Source organism: Lissotriton vulgaris, chromosome 5 (assembly GCF_964263255.1).
Source record: "Lissotriton vulgaris chromosome 5, aLisVul1.2, whole genome shotgun sequence".
In the NCBI taxonomy this organism is placed as follows: Eukaryota; Metazoa; Chordata; class Amphibia; order Caudata; family Salamandridae; genus Lissotriton; species Lissotriton vulgaris.
Window position 1 is genome coordinate 938,194,362 of NC_141693.1, and position 22,450 is coordinate 938,216,811.

General features: G+C 41.3%; 1 protein-coding gene across 1 annotated transcript in view; it reads right to left on the reverse strand.

Annotated features, from left to right (window-relative positions):
- JAKMIP3 (Janus kinase and microtubule interacting protein 3) overlaps window positions 1-22,450 on the reverse strand; it is a 776,485-nt gene that overhangs the window by 113,782 nt on the left and 640,253 nt on the right. Inside the window, exons 8-9 of the mRNA XM_086922542.1 lie at window positions 21,611-21,646; window positions 6,084-6,143 (exon numbers count right to left, since the gene is read on the reverse strand). Coding sequence (XP_086778668.1) covers window positions 6,084-6,143; window positions 21,611-21,646 — 96 coding nt within the window. The remainder of the gene's footprint in view (window positions 1-6,083; window positions 6,144-21,610; window positions 21,647-22,450) is intronic.

The window sequence follows — 22,450 nt, forward strand, 5'->3', positions numbered from 1 at the left end:
AAGCCCTCAAATATAATAAGAATCAGGGATTCGAAACCAGATACTTGCAGCCAGAGAGTAGACTGTTCCCAGGCCAACTCCATATTGAGTTTTCTTTAACATTTAAAAAATCACACCTCTTGAGACATCAGAGACTCCCATTGCTTGGAAAGCTTTTTTAATTACCCCTCAGTGAGGGCCTCACACTCCATGAACCTACAGAGCATGAGATAATTACATTACCCACTAAACACCAAGACCTTTACGCACCAACCCATTCACAAGTTGCATTATGAGGCTTTAAAAAAGATTATCATTCTTGATACATAAGAGACTCCTATTATCTTTATAAATGGATATAATTAGCCAGCAAATATACCATCATACTCATGGTATCTATGGCACCCGAGGACAATATATTATCCATCAACCCCAATGCTTCAGACTTTTTGACACAGTGATGTTGACATCAAAGGATGCATTCTCAGTCATGTTATGCCTGCCCCATGTCTGTCCCTCTTGGGGTCCTTCAGCTGGAATGATGTATGCTTCACTGGGACGCAAGAATCTAGAGACAAAGGACTGAGTAGTGCACTTTTTTGAGAGCATGTTGGCCCCGAATTTAACTATTTGACACATGCTTATTCAGGTGAGACTTGACAGGACATGGATTCTTATTGATAATTTCAATGAGGCATTTTCCTAAGGGATAAATACAAATAAGAATCAGATGAAACATAAGAGCATAACAGCGATCTACAAGTTTATCTGATGGTACACCTACTTTACCCATACTGACAACTACAATAAGTTTACTAATTACATTATAGATCCTGATTCCTTGTCTCCAACAATATTTTAATGAACAAAATGACACCAAAACAACAACAAAAATCAAATAAGGGAATCCAGAGATATGAGTTTTTAAAGTTTGAAATAAAAATAGGACCAAAAGGCAAAAGTGCCAACCGCAAGCAAGGATTAAGATTACAGCTGACCATAATGGAGCACCAGTCAGATACACAGGTTGAATTTGTCCAGGTAAAAAAATTACTTGCATACCTAGAACATTTTCAAGAATGTAGAGTCCTCATCTAGGCTTCGCTACATGCTGTAAAATCCCTGAAAATCCTATTTTAATAAACTTCAACTCTGTTTTTTATATTGCAAGCATTAGTTAATTGTACTTGAATCAAAACAATGTCTATAGTTAAAAAAACGTTCACTCGTGACCCATTTGTCCCTGGTGGAATAGTGAAAAATTTCGATCAAACCAACACCCGATGGCTTCAGTTATATCCATGGCCACTTTCAAAACCAACCATAGGCATGCTTAGCAACACTGCACTATGTACAAGTGTGTTACAACATAACAACAGTGGAAAACTAATAAAAATGTGATGCTTGTACATGTTCTTATAATTGTGTGAGAGTATTACTCTTAGCATACAGATTTTAGGCCACAGAATTATCCCTGGTCCCCTTTTGTGTTTAAGGTAACTTTCTATCTTTGTATTTATACTGGCTATTTTAGTGCTCAAACACACACACTCTGAGGTAGGTCTCTAGACAACATTAAAGAAAAAACTGATATCAAGATAACTCACTGCTTGAGATAAGGTTTTGTCAAACAATACAGTTTAACCTTCCTTCTGAAATATAAGACGTTTAACTGCACCACATCTGACTAGCTTAAAAGATGAGATGGATGGGTATATAAGATGAGTAGCACTAAGGATATAGGCCAAAGGCTGATATTAAAAGCCTAAATAACCCGAGAAAGGCAGAATACCACCTGCCTCTGATAGAATAAAGCGGAAATATTTTGCTATTGAAAAATAATTAAATTACAAAATGGATCGAGATCCCAAATTCACACAAACATTTGCCACATGTCTTTGTCTAATTTCTTTGATATTTATTCAAATATAGTAGCAAAAACTTTGCATACATATATTAGAACCACTGCTGAAACAATACAAAAATATATAGTAATAAATACATCTCTTTCTCTTATAACTCCTCATCCATTCATTCAAATTCAAACTCACCAAACCAATTCTGTCTCAAACCACAGCCATACTCATTCCACTTGCATACTCAAAGTACACACAAACTAACATTTATAGGCGTAAACAGGAATCAAAGCAAAAAACCAAAAGCTTAAGGTCTTAAATATGTCTTTCCATAAGAGGGTTCTCTTATAAACTAAAAGAACACTTCAAGACATCATAGGGTTCATAATGTTAACCATGTATTACATATTTCTAGTTTTTTACATAGTTTATTTGCACAAGAGCACGCCAGCAGCTTTATGGATGGACACAACGAAGGTTGGATTAGCTCTCCTATGATTGCCGGTACCCTCAGCGAACGCCAGTGTCTTAAGTAAAGTCTTGTTTTACCAGTGATCGAACCTTGTGGAATCTTCATGACATGCCAAAATTCTATTTACTGTGATGGGAATGCAATTCCTTGGAATCAGACGAAGTGCCCCGACTTTTGAGGACAACCAGAGACGGTCTCTTTAAATAGATCCTGGACCATTAGATCAGGTTGTTCCCCTTCTGTTATTTCCAACAAGAGGGGACACAACCTTGTTGGGACTTTTTTATTCCTTTGCCTTCCCCCTCTATTTCCAAACGCTCCATCAAGTTAGGAATCTATTTAACTGTGCAATGAGGAAGGTTTGGCTACATCTTGGCCTACATCGAAACGCAAGTCGCACAACATAACAGGAATACTTGAATGCTATTTCTTAGAAGTACATTGACCTTATTGCTCTTATGCAAAGAAACTATGTAAAAAATTAGAAGTCTGTTATACAAGATTAACATTATGAACCTTCTCGATCCATTTTGTGTTATAAATATTTTACTATAGCGAGATATTTATGCTTTATTCTATCAGAGGCAGGTTGTCTTCTCCCTTTCCAGGGTTATTTAGGCATTCAGTTTTTACCAGACCTCCTGCCGCTATTTATCCTGGGAACCCTCTTTCTTAAAGGCTATTACACCAGGCGTGGTAGAACAAACATACAGGCGCGGCTCCTCAAGGCAGCGTAGCATCACTCCATCAATTCAAATGCACCCATGCCCCAGGGATGAAAAATAAAATAGTAATAAAGTTAATAGCTTTTACGGAGACTTGTCAGACGGGCCGGTTATTAAGGCCTATCTGGCAATGGTCCCTGTGCAATTCCTATACGGATCAGAGGTTCTCCTTCTCAGTGGGAAAAAAGGTTGGGATAAAGAAGAGGGTATGATCCTGAAAAGCTTATTCTCGTTACCAAAATCAGCTATGGTACAGGCAGCAAGATTGGAGATGGGAGTCACTTCCTGGGCAATTACAACCAGGATGGCACTAATACGGTTTTGGCAGCGTCTGGAGATAGGGGAGGCGCCCAGAAAAATATTACAGTGGTGTAGAGAGGAAATTACCTCCAGTGAGTTATCATGGGCTAAATAAGTCAGACTCTCATTAAAGGAAGCTTATGGGAAGTTAGGAATAGAACTAGATGCCCAGTTAGGACACACCAATATAGGCAAAAAAGAACTATGGTCATTGGGGGCGGATGTGTCCCGTACATGTGATCACGAGTACCTTCGGCAAAAAATATCAGTGTCTCATATGATCCAAGTATGGACTTCAGAAGATCATCCCTACCCGTACTTGGATAGGTTGCCGAGTCAGAAACTAAGAAGAGAGGTTTTAAAACTGAGAATGGGTGTAAACCCCTGTTATGTAAATACCAGGGTTAAAAACCTCATGATTAATAGTAATGGCAATTGCACATGTACGTTAGGCTCCACCTGTGACATTACTCATGTTTTATTAGACTATAGGAGGACCCTTGATATACGTAAGGAGATCTTAGGCCCGTTATTCAAAAATTACAGGATTACGAATAGGAAGCAAGCTGCAGAACTCCTGGTGGGGATGGGAAACCTGGATATAGCCAGCGCTTTGGGGAAATACATGATTCGAGTTAGGGGGTTCCTCCAGAATACAGAGGTATAGGTGTATGTTATCGAGATTGTACTTTAATGTATGTATTGTGTTTGGAAGGCCTAGTCAGATATGTTTTCTCATGTGCTTTTAACATCTCAGGAGGATACTGTTAGAAATAGTGTTGTCGGGGTTATCCTCCGGGAAAAGACTGAATCACAATTTTATAAATTTTAATTCGTGTTTTTATAAAGTTTTATAAATGTATAGTGTATACTTTTATGGTTGTAATAACTCAAAAAAAGTTTTAATGACTGACTGACTAATTTATTACCATTTAATTTTTCGACAACCCTATCCCAAGCTGAGTGTTAGGACGGGCCACAGCTGATTAGCAGCAGAAGAGAGCAGTGATGTGCAGGGCACTTTAGGTTTAAAGTGCACATGTCTCCTTGTCCAGCTGTTTTACGACAACCAGCTAGACATACGCACTTCAAGCCGCTGGATCCAGCTGCCTTAGATAGTTAGGCTGAGAACAAGCAAAGGCCTCTAGTGATCTTTGGTGCATTGAGAGGGCTCTATCCAATCCTTGTGCTGCTCTCATGCTGATTAGCTACATGAAAGCAGCACCAGGATTGGTTAAAGGAGTTGGCTGGGCCATGCTGGAAGAGAGGACACTAGACTGGAGCCAGAACATGCAGCAGGTAAGTGAACTTTATTTTGTTTTTATATTTTAAATATATTTTATATGTGTGGTAATGTGCAATAAATCGCTGTCATGCATTACATTACCATTTTAGAGTTACAAAAATCGAATTTTAAAGTTACAAAAATGTAATGCATGTTGGCAATTTGGTCAGTGTAATTGTCGCCAAATTAACCCACCATTCATTTGCCCCGCTTCACTACTCTTTGTGGGTGGCAGACGCCACTTCAAACATAACCAAAAAAAACATACCAAGGAATGTCCCTATGCAAAGTATGATGGATCGAATCACAGCTGTACCATTTAGATGTGAATCTGTAAGGCACACCAGGAGAATATGTTGTTTTATAGGTGTTGAATGCTGCCGACAGATTGAACAGAATCAGGGAGCCAACAACACTCTCATCCACAAAGTTGTGCAGTTATGTACAAAAGAAACAATCACAGTCTCAATAGCCAAACCTGGCCTAATACTAACCAGCCTGTTTTAGGTGAAGCAAGGAACTTCCCATAAGAAACCCATACTGCTGACAAGTAATAGACTTCTCCATAGGTTTTACTGGAAACAGCAACAACAAAGTGGGTCTAAAATTAGCCGGAACATCTCACTTTATGGACAGCTTGTTTAAAAACGGCCAGTCAGTGGATGAATGAAACTCACTGGAGATGTAGCTTGAAGTTATCCAGCTACTTATTAGGTACATGCTGTCTCTCTGTTTCCCTGAGTTCAAAATGCCTTGGATAGAGGAAATAAAATGTAATTCCGTCGGAGACATACATGTAAGACCCATCTAGGCATGAAAATGAAATAAAGGAGCCATCCAGTGTAGAGAAAAAACAGCTTTCTTTACCCAGTTCTGCATTTCTAATAATCACCAACAATATGAATTCTAGAATGCTGCTTTGTTTGATGATGTCAGTTTGGATTTGTAGATATAGTGTGGCATCATTCACTGCCACTCACCTTTAACACTACAGGAGCCAAAGTGGCTTTCTTTATGTTTTATTTTACTTTCACAGATCTTGGTGGGAACACTGGGCTGATCTCATTCCAATAGCCTTTTTAAAATGTGCCATGTTCTGCTTCTCTCTGCTTTCCCATCAATCCAAAATACATTACTGTGAGTGAGAGCATAATAGTTTACTTCAATAAAGGCTCTCCATGCAGATCTTTCGAGCTCCATCAATATGAACACCAATCCACCCTTATAGATAGTTGAAAAATGTATTTTGATATTTTTAGGATGAATAAACAGTTTATAAAACATGAATAGGTGACCCTCCTTATTTAACGTTGTGTGCAGTTTCTCAAGCAATTTTTTTTAAATGTGTACTTTCTCTCCATTAATGTATGTTTCATCAAAGTTCCCTCATTAAGCAGGATGCCATATCTGATTCATTACTCGTGCTATGCATTGCGGTACATCCTCACTTTAGAGTAGTTGCTTACCTTTGGGAGTTTGGTCATTTTCTTCCGTTGTTTTCTGTATCTTAAAAGTTTATCTCTTTCCTACAGTCATCAAATAAAAAAAGTAAAAAAGATTTGAGTCCATACATAGTTAACATTTACTGTATGCATTTCACTTGGTATTATTTTACATATTTCACGTGAGGTTCCAAGAGTATTCTCCATTATCTCAAGACCTAACTATACAGCATGTTATACTGTGTCTTGTATTTATAATTTGGAGGTAACTAATTATTAGGATATTGATGCAAAAAGCTTTGAAAACAAAAAAATTAAAAGGAACGATTGATTAGCAAAAGTTCAACAATATTTACAAACTGTGCCTATACGTCATATTTCTCTCGTGAAATATGCTTTTGAAATCAGTGTATGTCATCTGAAAAGAGCTTTCCGAGGTGAAAGGAGTCAGAAATCGGTTTGGTTTTGAACTACATTTAAGAATAATGGATCAAACTTCAAAACTATTTTCTGATTGGTCTCACTATAAAGCTGCACGCCTCTTTTATTGATTTTTTAGGCCCCCTTGTGGCAAAGCATGATCATTCAGTATGACGTCAGCATATGGTTCTCAGATGGTTCGATTTCATGTTAAAGTACATAAAAGCATAATCTGATGCAAGGAGCAAAAGAGGCACAAGCATGCTTGGTCACAGATCAGTGTGAGAAGGGAAACAGCCTTTACAACCTGGCATTCACTACGCATTCCCTTTACCATATGTCCTTTACCACGCAATGCCATTACCATGCATTGCCTTTACTATGCAGGTCTTTACCACTGATGCAACTTAAAGGCTACTTACTCTTTACATGAAACTTAAACTTAAAATGAAAATTAGAATAATAACAGACACATAAACTGAATGTGCACCTTGCACACGTCTTAGAAAATGACTGATTATGAGAAAATTTAGAACATGCACTCTGAAAGAATGCTCAGATTGTAGAAATAGTGGGGAAATGATATAATGTGTGTTTAAATATGTTTAACACTTGATTTTCGTATAAGTCTAAATCACGCTAAACACTCTAAAGTAGTTAAGTAATACTTATCTAAACTGAACATTTGGTATTAAACAATTGATAAGACTTGATATATAAAAGCAATAGATATGATACAATATTAGGTTTTACTTGCAATTTTATTGATTTATATGCTGAATTTTAATGTAAATTGGTCACAAAGCCATTCTTTTTTTCTCTCTGAAATACACTATTGAATTATGAAAAGTTGGTGCAAAACTGTTATCCAAGCAGATAGAAAGCTTAAACTCTCCTGAAGCGATCTGTATATGCGTAGAGTCTCAAATTTCCTAAAACAATAAAAAAAGTATGCACATATATTACATGTATATGTTTTTCAATGTAGTAATAAACAATATTTGCTATTGAACAGTTTCATGAGGCAATCTATGATAATTGACTGCCATGACAAATGCATTAATGCATTTTCAGATGCTTATGTTTAAAGATACACTCATATATCAATTATGCTTTGTTGCCATTTGATACATTAACTTGACTTTAGTCTTTAGGCCTGCACTTTCTTATGATGTCTCTGAGAATGTATTCTATTTCAGCTCTCACTCATGTAACGTTTTTGTACTTTCTCATAAGACGCATGGAAAATTGATACATATTATATTAGAATATTGATACTCCTATAAGAACCTGACATTTGCAACTAGTACATGAGAAAGGTCCAACCTTGAATGGCTTTTTGAGATTGAACCTGCGTGCCTGAGATTGACAGTCGATTCCCATACTTGTTGAGGGAAAATTCTTATCTGTTACTACTTTTGCATCTTGTGAGTGGAAGATGAACTCATGAATGTCGGATGGTGATGGTGCAAAACAGTTGGTGCTACATCCGGACTGAATGAATTATATTATCAAATGGCTAGGACGGAAGTGAATGCGACTTCTTCTGATTCTTGGTCCGATCAGACGGCTTTCTGACCCTACCCCATGCTTATACTGAAAACTTTATGGACTCCGTCCTGTCCGTGCAAATGGCAGGAACATCTTGCTTAGCAGACTTTCCTTGGACTCTTTGGCAGAACCATATCTCGTAATGTCCTGCCGAGATTTCAATTGAAGCTGCTTATTTTAAGATCCCTTCAATGAACTATCCTCCTTTGGACGTGTAACCTGCCAATTTGAGACTCATAACACAGCTTCCTAAATGTCGACTGATGCTTTGTTTATCATTACTAATTATTATTTTTTTTTTTTTTTTTGAAAACCTTTATTTTTGAGAACACAGTACACAGCGTCAGCCTACAACCACTGCGGGCCGGCCGCTATGACAACATACAACCATTCCGGGGAACCTTGCGATGCAGCAAGTAAAAGGTAAAAACACTACGATGGATTAGCAAGGAGTCACAGGAAAAGGATAAGGAGGGTTTCATTTTATGTTTTTGACGAATCACCCTAAAGTCAGACAGGGTAGCTGAGCGGGCGAGCCACGTGGAGGAGATCCACCAATTATACATTGCTAACAAAGGATTGGCGTGAATCGTTCACAGTAAAGACACACAAGCACAAGAATAGATGTCGCCCCAATTGGCACCCGCCCAGTCAATATATCACAACAGGATTTACCATCTAGATTGCCTGCAGTATAATAGGATATAGAAGGGTTCATTATATAGCAACTAGAAAGGATCCAAGGACACATAAGAGGGACACTCGTTACTTGGGAAAAGTCATGACAGGATATGCGCCCTCAAACAATAGTGGAAAAAGGAAGGAAAAGCTAGTTCTGTAAGCATTCAATAAAGATGCAGTAAATCAAAATCTTAATAATAGAATCAATAAACCATGTGATACAGACTTGGACGCAAACCACAAAGAACATCCCGTGAGGAACCAAACCCAACCTCCCGTCTGACCCGAGATATATGGGAAGAGAGAGAAAATAAGAGTGAAGATAAGAAGAAGGCCATAGAAACAAAAAGAAAAAGTAAAAACCCAAACCCCCCACCCTGCACGTCGAAGAGGCTACGGCCCACCCCCCCCTACTAACGTGCCTGTCGCCCCAGGAGAACCCACATAAGGAATAGAGAGTAAGAAAAGACTAATCTAATCTTAAACTCTCATAGAGAAAAAGAACATTGGAGGAGGAGGTACACTTCGTACACGCTCGGACACCGCCGGCATCTTAACAGTCTGCGCCCCAATATCAATTAACGGAGAACTTCACCAAAGATCCTGCCATTGGAGAGAGTCAGAAAATAGTACACCGTGTCACATACACAACCCAAGTCTCTCCCCGCCTCCACCCGCCACTGTATTGATGCAACTAGGATATCGCCTAACCCTGGCCCGATCTAGGATACAGTCCATCACCCAACCAACTTGGTAATACGATACATTCTGCGTCGACAAAGAAACATGGCCGCCTCAAGGATGGGGGAGGTACATCACCGCAGAGGAAGCATAGCCCGTCCCTCGCAAACAATAGTCCCATAGGAGAATGCCCTTCCAAGACATACTGGCGACAAAAGTCACTGAAGGATGAAATAAAATCGTTCCAAGAAGGAGAAGGGGACAGGGCAGGAGAACAGGCTAGCAATGAACAGCTAAGCGAGACTGGTGCACGAGGCAGACAGTTGATTGAAGAACAAAGGGGAGACATTGTAACAGCAGCAGAGTCGACTAGCGGCAACAAATCTTCAAAAGTCCCAACAATGGTTCTCTCGATCGATACAGTGTCTCCAGGAGATAGTGGTGGGCCGACAAGCTGCAACATAGTCAGTCCCGGCTCTTGTCGGGGATGGGCCCCCTGCATTCGGCTCTCAGCAGTAATATAGGCATCCAGAGTCTCAGCCAGTACCTTATAGAAGCGCCGCATTTCCAATCGTACTTCACCCAGGATATTCATCACGTCCCTGAGGGTGTAGTCCGGCTGTGCTCCACGTAGTCCTCTATTCATGGAGGAAGAGTCAACTCCGGTCCCCTGCGCAAGGATGCACTCACCTCCCCTGGAGGAGGGCACTGCGCCATCTCCGCAGCGCTGGTGAGCAGGCATCGCCATCTTGCCAGCCGTCCACAGGGCACCAGGAGGGGGAGACACGGGGGCCACGGGCCCCGATGGGAGGTAGATATTGCCCCTGCAACAAACTGTACCCCCTCCGGTGTGTCACGGGAGCAGAGGACAACCAGTAGTGAGGCAGGCAAATAGGGCCGTGGGGAGTTCACCGGCAGCCTGCACAGCAACGGAGAAGTCCGTCCGACAACATGGCGGCCACAAACAAAGGGAACCTCATGAGCCCTCAAGTATCCGTGCCGGCGCTGCTCCGCTGGATCTCGGCAGGGCTGAGGACGCGGGTATGGCAAGCAGCAGATGGGTGAAAGCGTGCCCGTGTGTTAGCCAGGCGCCGCAGCAGACTGTCCGCCTCGGGGCATGCGAGGTCCGGCAGGCGCCGATGTGCGGGCGGCGACCCGGGGCAGAGACGAGCCGCCCAGAGCTCACGACTCCGGGCGGGCGGAGAAATCAGAGGGACACCGACAGGATCAGCTCCGTGTCCCGCATATTCCGGGCGAGGGAAACCCAAGGATAGGAGTCAGGATGTAGCGCGGGTCTCCAGAGCCGGCGGAGCCGAGCGACCACACGTCCGTTCAGGTCGCCATCTTGGCTCCTCCCCCATTACTAATTATTTTAAACTTTAATTTAAACTCTGAGTCTATGACATTTCATAAATGTTCTTTCCACAGGGACTGTGTCTGAGATATTTAGAGTCCAAATGTATAGCAGAAATAGTCATAAACTGTTTACAGAACATCAGGTTCTGTTGTTGCTCTTTTGTATTTCGGTAGCAGAGTTGTTAGTCTGTGTGATTCTAGCCCGTTTAAATTTCTTCTGGAGAACTGGGCTTCCAATTGCCATCCTGTATCTTTACAGTATGGTCCTAAGAATAATATATCTGAATGTAATTATCAATCTATAAGTTGGTTACTAATCCTGGTCCTCATTGGGTAGCCAACATTGACACCCTAATTTCTTTCACGCCTCAATGCGATGAGCAAGATCCATCAGAGGACCACCGAAGGAGAGATAAAATACACTAAGTAAAGTGGAAGTACAAGTTAGTAGGGTCCAGTAAAAACACTGAACACCAGGTATTTACCTTTAACACGCATGCCTTTACAACAAAAAGGTAAGCATATATCAGGTGAGTGTGTGTCATGTCTGCTGTTTATGGAATAAAGCTCTGAAATTTGAAAAACTTGCCGTGTGGTTGGTCCGTTCCTGATTTCGCTTCTCCAAGGGAGGAGGAAAGGCGTACTGGCATCAGGACTGTGATTGTATATATATATATATATATATATATATATATATATATATATATATATATATATATATATATATATATATATATATATCACCTCGGATCCCCTGGGCTCACGTTGTCACCACAGAAGTCACGGCACCACAGCAGCTAAGTTCAAGTTTCTTTATTAATACACAAACACCATGTGCATTAGCAATAGGACGGCCTACGCGTTTCGACTATACTTAGTCTTCAACTACTATATATAAACTCCAATTTCCAGTTTCCCTTTTCCAAAACCGGACACTGACACACAATTTCCAGTTTCCCTTTTCCAAAACCAGACACTGACACAGCAGGTTGGTATAATTCTCACTGTAATGCATTTCGACAGAGTCTCCTGACTTGCTCACACAAAATATATATATTCAATGAAAAAAACACAGGTAACAGGGACATTATAGTTAGGAATTAGCATTTTAAAAACCTTAGAAATTCACAGAAAAAACAAAGGTTACAGAGACGTTATAGTTAGGCTGATATTTCACTAGAACAAAACCAGAGAAATTCAGCAGTTATAGTTACCTGAGCTAACTATAACTTGTGCCCCAGCAATGCACTGCTTATTCTGACCTCACATATTACATCACTCATGACATGGTCAGTGAGATCACTACTTTATTACTGGAAAAAAAAATTGGTCAGGCCCAGGGGATGGGGTCCCCGGGGCACAACCGGTTCAAGGGAAGGGAGGCCACGCAGCCCTACTCCCTTAAAAGACAAAAACAAATCAAAACCCGGCAACTCGCCAGAGGCCCGCCCCCCTTTTCCACGTCTCTGCAAGCATGCCTCCTGGCACACTCTTGTTTGGGGGATGAAGTCTCCTTCTCCGCCGAGGGTCCTTAGGGGCTAACTATCCTACCTGTTACCTCCAGTAAGCCCCACACAGTGAGATTGCAGAGAGGTGGTTGGAGGCCATGCCCCTTTTCCTACCACTCTGCAACACGCCTCTCTGTGCACTGCTGGTGGGGCGATGACGTCCCCTTGCCTCCTGAGGGCCTCAGGACTAAAGTGGACTTCATCCCCCAAGCAGCAGTGCACCAGGAGGCACATTTGCAGAGTGGCAGAGAAAGGGGGCATGGCGTCTGACCACCTCTCAGCAATCCAGCTGTGTGGGGCTTATTGGAGGTAACAGGAGGGCTAGATGGCCCCCAGGGACTCTCAAGAGCCAAGGGGACTTTGTCCCCCAAATAGTAGGGCGCCAGGAGGCGTTTTTGCAGAGTGGAGGAGAGAGGGTGTGTCCACCGAAAGCCTCTCAGCAAACCCACTGTGTGGGACTTGCTGGAGGTAACAGGAGGGGTAGTTGGCCCCCAAGGACTTTTAATAGCCATGAGGACTTCATCCCCCAACTAGTAGTGCGTCAGGAGGTGCGTTTGCAGAGTGGTGGAGAAAGGAGGCGTGGCCTGCTATCAAAGCAGCATCAAGATTAGGGAACTTTTCCAAGCACTGAAATAGTCAGAATGGCCTGTCACTGGCCATGTCTGCCAGTGGGTACGAGAGGGCCTGTGAGCAGAGCATGCTCCAGTCAAGCCTACTGCACCAGGGGTAGACCAGACTGGAAAGACGTACCCAAAGCTTGGTAAGTTAACCCAGGCTCCGTGTAATGGCCGCCCTACTGCCACAGCCTTCCCTTCTAACCCCAGCCTGCTGAGTCACCATCCTCAATGCCACTAATTGCTGCAGTGCAGCAGGTAGACTCCTGCTTCCAGCCCGGACTTGGATCACGTTTTCACAGGAAGGTGCTGCTTCATTGCAATAGAAACCCAAGAGCTAGTTTGACGTGGCACTTGCTAAGGAAATACGGTTTTAAGTATGTATTTTCTTTAATTCCCAGTGATTTCTGCGATTAGAAGGAGGGTTTCGGAAACAAAGGACTCTAGAAGCTATTTTCAATAATCAACTTTAGAGTGCAGGTAGATTATTTTGGTAAATTGGTTATTATAAAGAAAATATTGGTTTTACCTCAGCATATCCCTAAAACCTTGTAAATGTTTATAATCTCTCTCACTCTCTCGTCTCGTACTGTCTCTCGGGCTTTCTTTGTCTCTCCCTTTTTCTCACTCTATCTCGCTGTACTTTTCTCTCCTCTGCTGCTCTCTTCCAGCTCCCCCTTACCTCAAACTCATACTCAGATTCCAGTTTAGTCTCATTCTCTGCCACATTGTCTCTCTTACCCAGACCTCCCTGCCTGTCTCTATCCTTTCAGATCTTGGTGTCTCTTACCTCTTTATTTTCACTCTTGCTAGCTCTTCGTCATTGCACCGCTCTCTAACTCTCTCAACGCATACACACTTACATACACGCACACAAGCACAACACATTAAAATCCCTGTGCACACATACACATATACACAAATGCATGTCACCGACACACACAGCTACATATCAACTCACACAAACACACATAGCGTACTTATCTGCACATGCACATAAATACGTACACACACATACATAAACAAATACCCACATATACATATACAAACCTATAAACAGACACACACATATTTAATCTCTTCTTGTATCACTTATTTTCATCTCTTTCTAACGGTACGTTTCTCAGTTCTCTCATCTGTCACCGTCTTTCATAATCGTTCTTTCTTTCACTGCCTTAAACCCTTCACTCACTCTCTCCATATTTCCTTCTCATCCTGTCTCTCACCCACTTTGTTCTCTTTGTCTCTCCCACATCCTCACAAACACTTCTTTCTTCACTGTCTCTCTTGCTTCTCTCTGTCATTCTGTCTTTCTTGCCTTCCTCTCTCTTCTTTTGTTTCTGTCCTCCGATGCACACTCTTTCTCCTTTTCCCCCTCATACCTCCTTGCACTGCTTGACTTCACGCCACTCCCTCTTTCTTAATTTCCACCCCTTTCATTAGCGGAACTATTGTGTTTTCTATAACCATGCGCACACTCTCACTTCAAACATGGAGAAGATGAGTCAAGTTGTGTCATAAAGCGTGTGCACCTGATAGTAAACACAGGAAGCCTATGAATTGTGTGTAAATTATCAGATACTTTGGCGACCTTTGAAATTCAGCCCCAGAACTGTCTTTTCTTCTTTTGCATCAACTCCTAGTTATTCTTGCCCTTTCAGGGTCATAAAACATTGCAGATGATTTTATGAAGAAAGGCACACTTCAGCACAGCAGATGCACCTAGATGGAAACGCAGGGTGTGAATGTCGGTGAGGGGTTTCACAAAATCCCAAAGGATAAGAAACAGGAGCTCTTCTGAAATGCATTTCATTGGGACTCAGTTTTTCAAGTTCTCCTATGTGTGGGAACCCTTTTTATTCTGGCGTACTGTGCTTGTTGTGCCCATGGCTCCGGGAAGGTGGTGGTCCCCGGGGGGGCCATATCGGCCATGAGGCGGTTCATAATGTATGATAAACTGAAATTCTAACAAGTGCAGGAGACTGCGATTGATCACGCTTGTTTTTAAAAAAATGTTTCCAGCGAATTTGTGACTCCGCCGCACTTCCTCAGCAATTATTTATCATGCTTTTTTGCCTTGATAAGGTTCTAGGGGGACCCCTGCACCAAGGCTAGGGGTCAGGTTATTCATACCCTGACCCTTTTTCTTTTTTCTTAAACCTTTTTTGGGGGATTCAGCTGAGTCTGAGTCCCAAGATGGCTGCCAACAATTCCTGGTTAAAGTGTTGGTAGCTAATCAGATCTCTGAACGAGATGGGGAGGATTCGAGGAGGGGTTGCCTCCCGAAATACACAAATGTGGTTTTATATAAATAGCTCTAAAACTACTGAACGGATTTACACCAAATAACAAAAAGGTCACTTTCAGAAGCAAGACCTTTTTGCCAAATTTGGTGTAATTCCGTTTGGGCTGTGGTCGTGTCCAGAATCTCTATGGGAATTTTCATGGGGAAAAAGCTTTTTGGGCCCCCCCCCTTTTTCTCAGACACTGCATGTCGAATTACCCCAAAACTTGCAAGACCGCAGCTGAACCAACTGTCATACTAATTTGGAAAATTTCAGCAAGATTTATCAAATGGCACAAAAGTTATTGGCAAAACAAAAAACACTTTTCCTATGGAAACTAGGTCCTAATTAGTAAAACTACCTACTGGTGACTGAGTTACCTAGACATGAAAGTTTTACAATCACATATATCACATGTAATAAATATTATAATAGCGAGTTGGAAAGCACAGTTAGAGTGATGGAGTCATGCCTCCTTAACCATGAATCAGCCAAAGAATGTACGCAGTTGCACAATTCACTGTTTTAAAAAATCTGTGGGAACTTCCAAAAACCGAGCAAGGCTAGGGCGAAAGACACCAGGTCTAAACATCACTGGTATAACCATGAATGTAGATGTGCCCGCAAAGCCCTTGGTGAATCAATTAAGTTGGGTGTTGTGGCTGGACTGCCAGGTCTACTTACAAGAATGTTATCCACTGCGCCAAAAAATCTTGGGATGAGGACGGATGGCAGGAATTAAAATGATCTTGCGACAGTAACATCTCCAAGTGGTTCTGGAACGTGGTTAAGTGGGGCAGGGGTGGAGTAGCAGTCACCGGAAAATCATGTTGACCCCGATGTGTGGGTTAGCCACTTTGCCACTCAATACGCTGATGACAAAGCAGAAGATAAATTACCATTCACAATCTATTCCTACCCTGCTGGCAGGTTATTTGATGAGGCAGATGTCAGTGGTGCACTTAGTGATTTAACAGGTGGTAGAGACCCGAGGATAGACTGTATCCCTGCCTATATTTTCCTGTATGACAGACCAAAATGGACCAACTAAATACTACTACTCACTAATGGCATAGCCCAAGTAGCACCTATCCTGGCCACTTGGCGGGGAGGAGAGGATTCCCATATATAAAAAAGGAGACAAATCCATGCCTGGCAACTATAGAACAAAAATCCTTATAGATTTGATACAGAAAGTGGTGGTCAGGCTTGTTCTTGCCAAGGTCCAGGCATGGATTGATGTTAATATCATTCTCACCCCTCTCCAGGCAGGCTTCAGGGCCCATATTATCACAATTGAACAGGTCTTTTGCTTTGTTCTTATATATTGGTGGATAATCATTCTCGGCAAGGGTAGCATGTATGCTGCCTTTGTCGACCTCAAACCCGCCTTTGACCTGGTCTCACGGAATAAATTGTGGGAGGTCTTGAAGGAGATGGGGATTCCACTCGATTTACTTTCATTGATTGCCCGCCTTCATGAGGAAAACTATGCACAAATGCGTTGGGGGCTGGCAGGAAATAAGACAGATCCCTTCCCCGTGCGAAAGGGTGTCTGTCAAGGATGTGTGTTGGCTCCCGCATTGTTTTCTCTCTTCATAAACGGAGTCGCAAACTTTCTTGATGATATCCACACAGATTATCCTGTCTTAGCTGGAAGAAAATTTCCCATTCTAATGTATGCGGATGACAAGCTGATAATCTTCAAAATTCCGAATGGATTGCAGCGTGCCCTCAAACGTTATGAAGAGTTTTGTCTCCTGAGAGGTCTTAAAATTAATGCAGGCAAGACAAAGTTCATGGCATTTAACCAGCATAGATCCTTCAAGGGGAAAATTATGATGGATGTGCTCTCCATTGAGCAGGTTGATGCTTTTGTTTATCTGAGCATCAAACTGCAGAAGGACATGAGGTGGAAGCCACACATCGAAGTCATGGCACTAAAGCATCAGCAGTTAGCTGGCACCCTTAGAAAGGAATTTAAAACCGCTCTGACAAAGCCCCTTAGTTCGGCACTTCAAATCTATAACAGCAAAGTGGTGAGCTTAGTCCTTCATGGGACTGAGCTGTGGGGCCTAGAGAATTTGACCCAGCTAACAATTGCCAAGAATGCGTTTCTGCACGCGATTACTAGTCTGCCACAGAGTACACCTACCCTCCCCCTAAGGAATGACCTAGGCAGGAAAGCCCTGATGGATCTAGCTAGGCTACGGCCAATTCTATACTGGCGTAGAATATGGTGTACGCCAGAACTGGCAGTATACACAGCGGCCTAAGGGATATCATCAATTTGGATTGTTTCCCCAATTCAGCTGGATGCGAGATCTGAGAAGTCTGATTAAGAAAATGGGCGTATCACACCTGTGGGATTCCTCATCTACCTCAATGTTCAGTTCAAAACACAGCCTCAAAGAAACCTTCTGGGATATGGTTTCACATGAAGTGTTTAGGCACCAATGACCCCCCTCAATCTCGGGGCTCTTTCTTCAGATAAAATCATGCCCAAGCCTCAAGCCCTATTGAGATATCATCAAAAAGCTTATGGACCGAAAACATTACTTTCATTTCAGATCAGTATCTTTACTCCTGAAGTGTTTTTTTTCCAAATGGTCTTCCACAGGGGATAACAAATATCATATGTGTACCAAATATATTGAATCAATTTTTGCATGTGCTTTTAGCCTAGCTTGCCTACGCCGGCCCACGTAAAGTTTGGCTGGCGAAGCTCTGTAAGAATATGGGCAGAAGTTCACACACCATAGCCCTGCGAATCCTTTGCTCTGATCCATTGCCTAGGTATGCAACCCCAGTGGCAAAATTCATGAGGTGGATGTGGCACATTCGTTCCAAACAAATTATGGTTGGAAAACGATCATGATAAAATCCTTTAAAATCGTGTAGGTGCATGTGGGCATATTGTGACTTGTGTGGCCCAACACTATTGTAAAGGCTTATGAGACTGTCTATACTTTGTATTTTTTAATCTTGTTATGTCATATAATGTTTTTTTATATAGCGATAGCTCCGATTGCCATTCTTGGCATTTTGTGCAAAAACGTTTTAACTTAGATTTGAACTTTTGTACTGTTTTTTTACTTTTTATCTGTAATGCTTTTATGACTTGCATAGTCAAATAAAGCTTCTTTGATTGAGAATATTATAAACAATCCTATGTATACAATATAAAACTATAAATAAGTTAAAAAAGATAAGTGGATCTAATGTCAACTCATAACAATGCTATGATACTGCTTTGGCATAAATTTGATTGGCTTCAAATACAAGTGCCAGCCAGTAGAATCATGTGTGCACCTCAGTTAAACAAATAATATACCTATAATTTAGGCCTTCAGTTCCCATGTCAACATTAAAAAAACATCCAAATGTTACTAAAACAAACCTTTACTAAGATTTCATTACTCAAAGCTTGGAGTTGGTAAAGGCCTTTTTTCTTTGGTTCCATGCACAATAAAGGTACCGAGATACAGCAAAAACTATTTGTTCTCTTGAATCACTTTTCAATAGACTTGCAGGGTTCCCATTAGTGCCTAATTCCCATAGCAATTATCCATTTCTTGTGTGCTATCTTATAGAGAGGACAGAAAAACAAAAAATGCACTTCCGTCTCAACAGTTTGTGGCCAACTTGGACAGAATTTTAAGTTAGTAGATCTATTGCACCATTTCGAGGTATGATCGCTCAGCCGAAGAAGGCAACATCTACACTGCACATATAGGCATTTGGCCTGGAAAGGAAACATTTTATCCATATAGGGCTCAAGCCTTGGGACACATTTGTGTTTCAGGAACTGGCCTGTTATGCAACCCTCCTGATGGACTCTTCATGTTTGCAGCAGAACTTTCTCCCAATGTAAATGCTTTACTTTCTGTGTGTCTGCTTTAGGGATCTGATCTGATACTGTCCACAATTCTCCCAATCCTATTCTCTTACATATTTTCCTTATTGCATTCAAACAAGGAGTACTCACATCCTTATCAAGAGCTAGCAATTCCTTTACAGAATCCCTATAGTTTGTTAACTCTTGGGTAGACCAAAGTCTAATCCAATGCAACAAAGGTTTGAGTAATGTTATTCAATGTTTTGGGGTTATAGCTAGATCATGTCTCAGTGGTGTGATAGGTGAACTTGGGGGAGTTTAAAGAGAACCCTAATAAACGTATTCTCAGCATTAGTTAAAATTTCTGATGTGACATATCCCCATATCTCCGCTCCATTGACTGCTGCTGTTAATATCAAGACTTTATATACAGTAATAGCAGAAGTCACTGCACCCCCAGAGGCTCCTCCCTATAGCAGATGCTTTCTGGTGTAAAATGACTAACACCAAGATAATTGAAATGTGAAACGGTCCCAAGGAGCATCCTCTCTATTGTTACATTCCGTCTGTGCGATTGATGGGGATTTATAGCCCTAAATTTAAATTTAGTTGGATTGAGCTCTAAGCCGCTTTCCTCACAAAAGGCAACAAAGGCATTTAGTTCTCATTGAAGCCCCATTGGTGTTCTGGATATTAGCAGAGTATCATCTGCAAACATTAAGATCGGTTTGGACACCCCTGCTAATTTAGGGGCATCATGCCTACAATCTGCCAACTTTTTTTACCGCTCCATTGATATATAGGGCAAAAGTGTGGGGGCGAGAACACAACCTTGTCTCATCCCTAGCTTAACATCAATTCTATCTGTGACATCTCCTGCCATATTCCATCCCACCTTGGCATATGATTTTGCATGGAGTGTCTTCAAAATCCATAGCAAGTCTCTAGGGATTCCATAACCGACCAGGACTTTCCATTGGGTTTCCCTGGGGAACATGTTGAATGCCGCTCTCAGAAGAATGAGAGCAACATATAGAGCTTGACGTCTCTTGGTTACATATCTCCAAGATATCACCTTGAAGCAAAGGACCTTATCCAAGGTACAAATCTTAGTCCTGAAACCCACTTGTGTGTCTTCGGGAATATTATTCTCCTCTATCCAGTCATGGAGCCTAAATAACACAAGCCTGCAAAAAATCTTTTGTGAATTATCCAACAGGCTTATAGGCCTATAGTTCATGGGGTAATTCCTTTCCCCCTTTTTATATGTGGGGATAATGGCAGATCCATACCAAGTGGGGGGGATTGGGTCGCACTTTAAAATACTATTACATACTGCATTTGAGTGCAGGGACCAAATTTCTGGTTGGGATAGGAATAGGTCATCCGGATTCCCATCCATCCCCGACACCTTTTCTTTCTTTATCTGTTTTAGTGCTAAATCTATTTCATCTAAGGTAAAATGTAACTAAGCTGCAGTGAGAATGGGTACTCTCTTTTCTCCGTCAGTAAGATTCCCCTCAATCCCAAATGATCCTCCTGCTAGAGATCTGCTAGGACTTTTTGTACAATCCAACCCCTTGTACAAAATTACAAAATGGGCTACCCATGTATCTGGTTTTATTACAGATTCTAGACAATTGACAGATCGTGAAATAACTGCTATCAATTTCGAAAAGGCCCTTTGATCCCCCGTTTCTAAACCTTCTGTAATTACTGTCCATTGTTCCACTTCCCAATCCCCTTTAGCTCTAGATAGGACAGTCTTACCCTTGTTCCTCGCCTTGGCAATTTCTAATCTGTTGCCCTTTTTTACAGAACTTAAAAGATTGTATTTCTCTAAACGATAACTTTTCATATAGCGTGAGGTGGGGAGATTTCGACATGAACCCCTCTTCTGTTCTACACACACACACACACACATATATATATATATATATATATATATGTGTGTGTGTGTGTGTGTGTGTGAGAGTATATATATTTTTGGGGTGGTCTCACCTGATATATCGTTGCCATTTCATTGTGAAGGCATGTTTGGTAAAGACGTGTGTGGTAAAGGCAATACATGGTAAAGGTATTTGTTTTAATGTCATGCAAGCGTGTGAGAATGATGACATGATTGTGAGCGGTTTTAATGAGCAGATCTTGAAGTAAGCACAGACTTGTATAATACTCTTTAACATGGTGTGGTATAATATCGCGTCGGGGTGTTTTATGACTTGCAGGTTCATAATTGACCTGCGATTTTACATTACAGTGGGTCTTGCCATCAACAAAATAAGCAATTACTAAGGAAATGAAGAAATTATTGGGGCGTGTTCGAGAATCTTTGATTGCTGCTTCTGAAAGTAATTACTTTTTGCTCCCTCGTCGCACACACACAACCATCTGTTGTTATTCACGGCACAAAAAAATGTACCCAGATTACATAGCCACGCGATATTGTGCCAATCTTGTATTTTCGTTGGTTTCTACAGCCTACAGTTGCTTTAATTGAATCAAATATGTTAAAAAACAGGATAGTGGGAGAGTATTAATGTTTTCACATATTATTTTTCGCTCGGATTTTTGTACGGACAGAGTGTGAATAATAAATGTCAAAAATGCTACTTACTATCACGCTTTTCACGTAGCCGGCGGTTTCAAGTGTCTAATAAAAATAAAGTAGCACATATGAATTAGTATAAAAATCATCACATTTGCCAAACAATATCACAGACTTGCGTTGAGCATTTTCATTTTCATTTCTGTTTCTATAATTTGTGCTTCACTATCTAAACACGTTATGCGTATAATTCCTCATTTTATACATTTTTGGTATCATTTCAGCATTCGAGGCTTTCTGCACCTGATTTTCGCTCACCCTGTGGATAGCGAAAATGAAACTTCGGCGCAGTTCCTGAGCTTCCTAAAGCAGTGTATAACGGCTCCCTTGGCCACCCACAGACTATCAATTTCCTTTTACAAATTGAAAACATTGTAGTTTTGGCTAACAGCATTTTAATGTTTAAGTGATCTGACAATCTTATCAAGTTCTCAATATTGCAATTTCTATTAGGAATGACAATATTAAACACACCCATGAGACATCATACATGTTTGCTGTTCTATTGAATACCTATATCTGGAAATAGAATTTATAAAAATCAATATGCCCAATGATAGGATTTTCTGACTTCAATTCTTGAGGCATTATGGAAAAAGAGGGAAATGAGCAGAGCCGTGTTTGCAGTTTCCGAGTCCGACTGGCCCATAGGGCAATTTGGCAGTGCCAGAAGGACTAGTCTCACAGATCAGTCTGTGGGTCTTTTTTCTGGCTGTTTGCGGGCCTGTTTTAAGGTCTGGTGCCAGTTTTTACTGCTGTTTTGCCTGATATTACCACAAACATTGCCTGCAGAAAGCTCAAATACATGCAGTTTCTCATATCTTGCAAAACACCTACACAGAATGTATT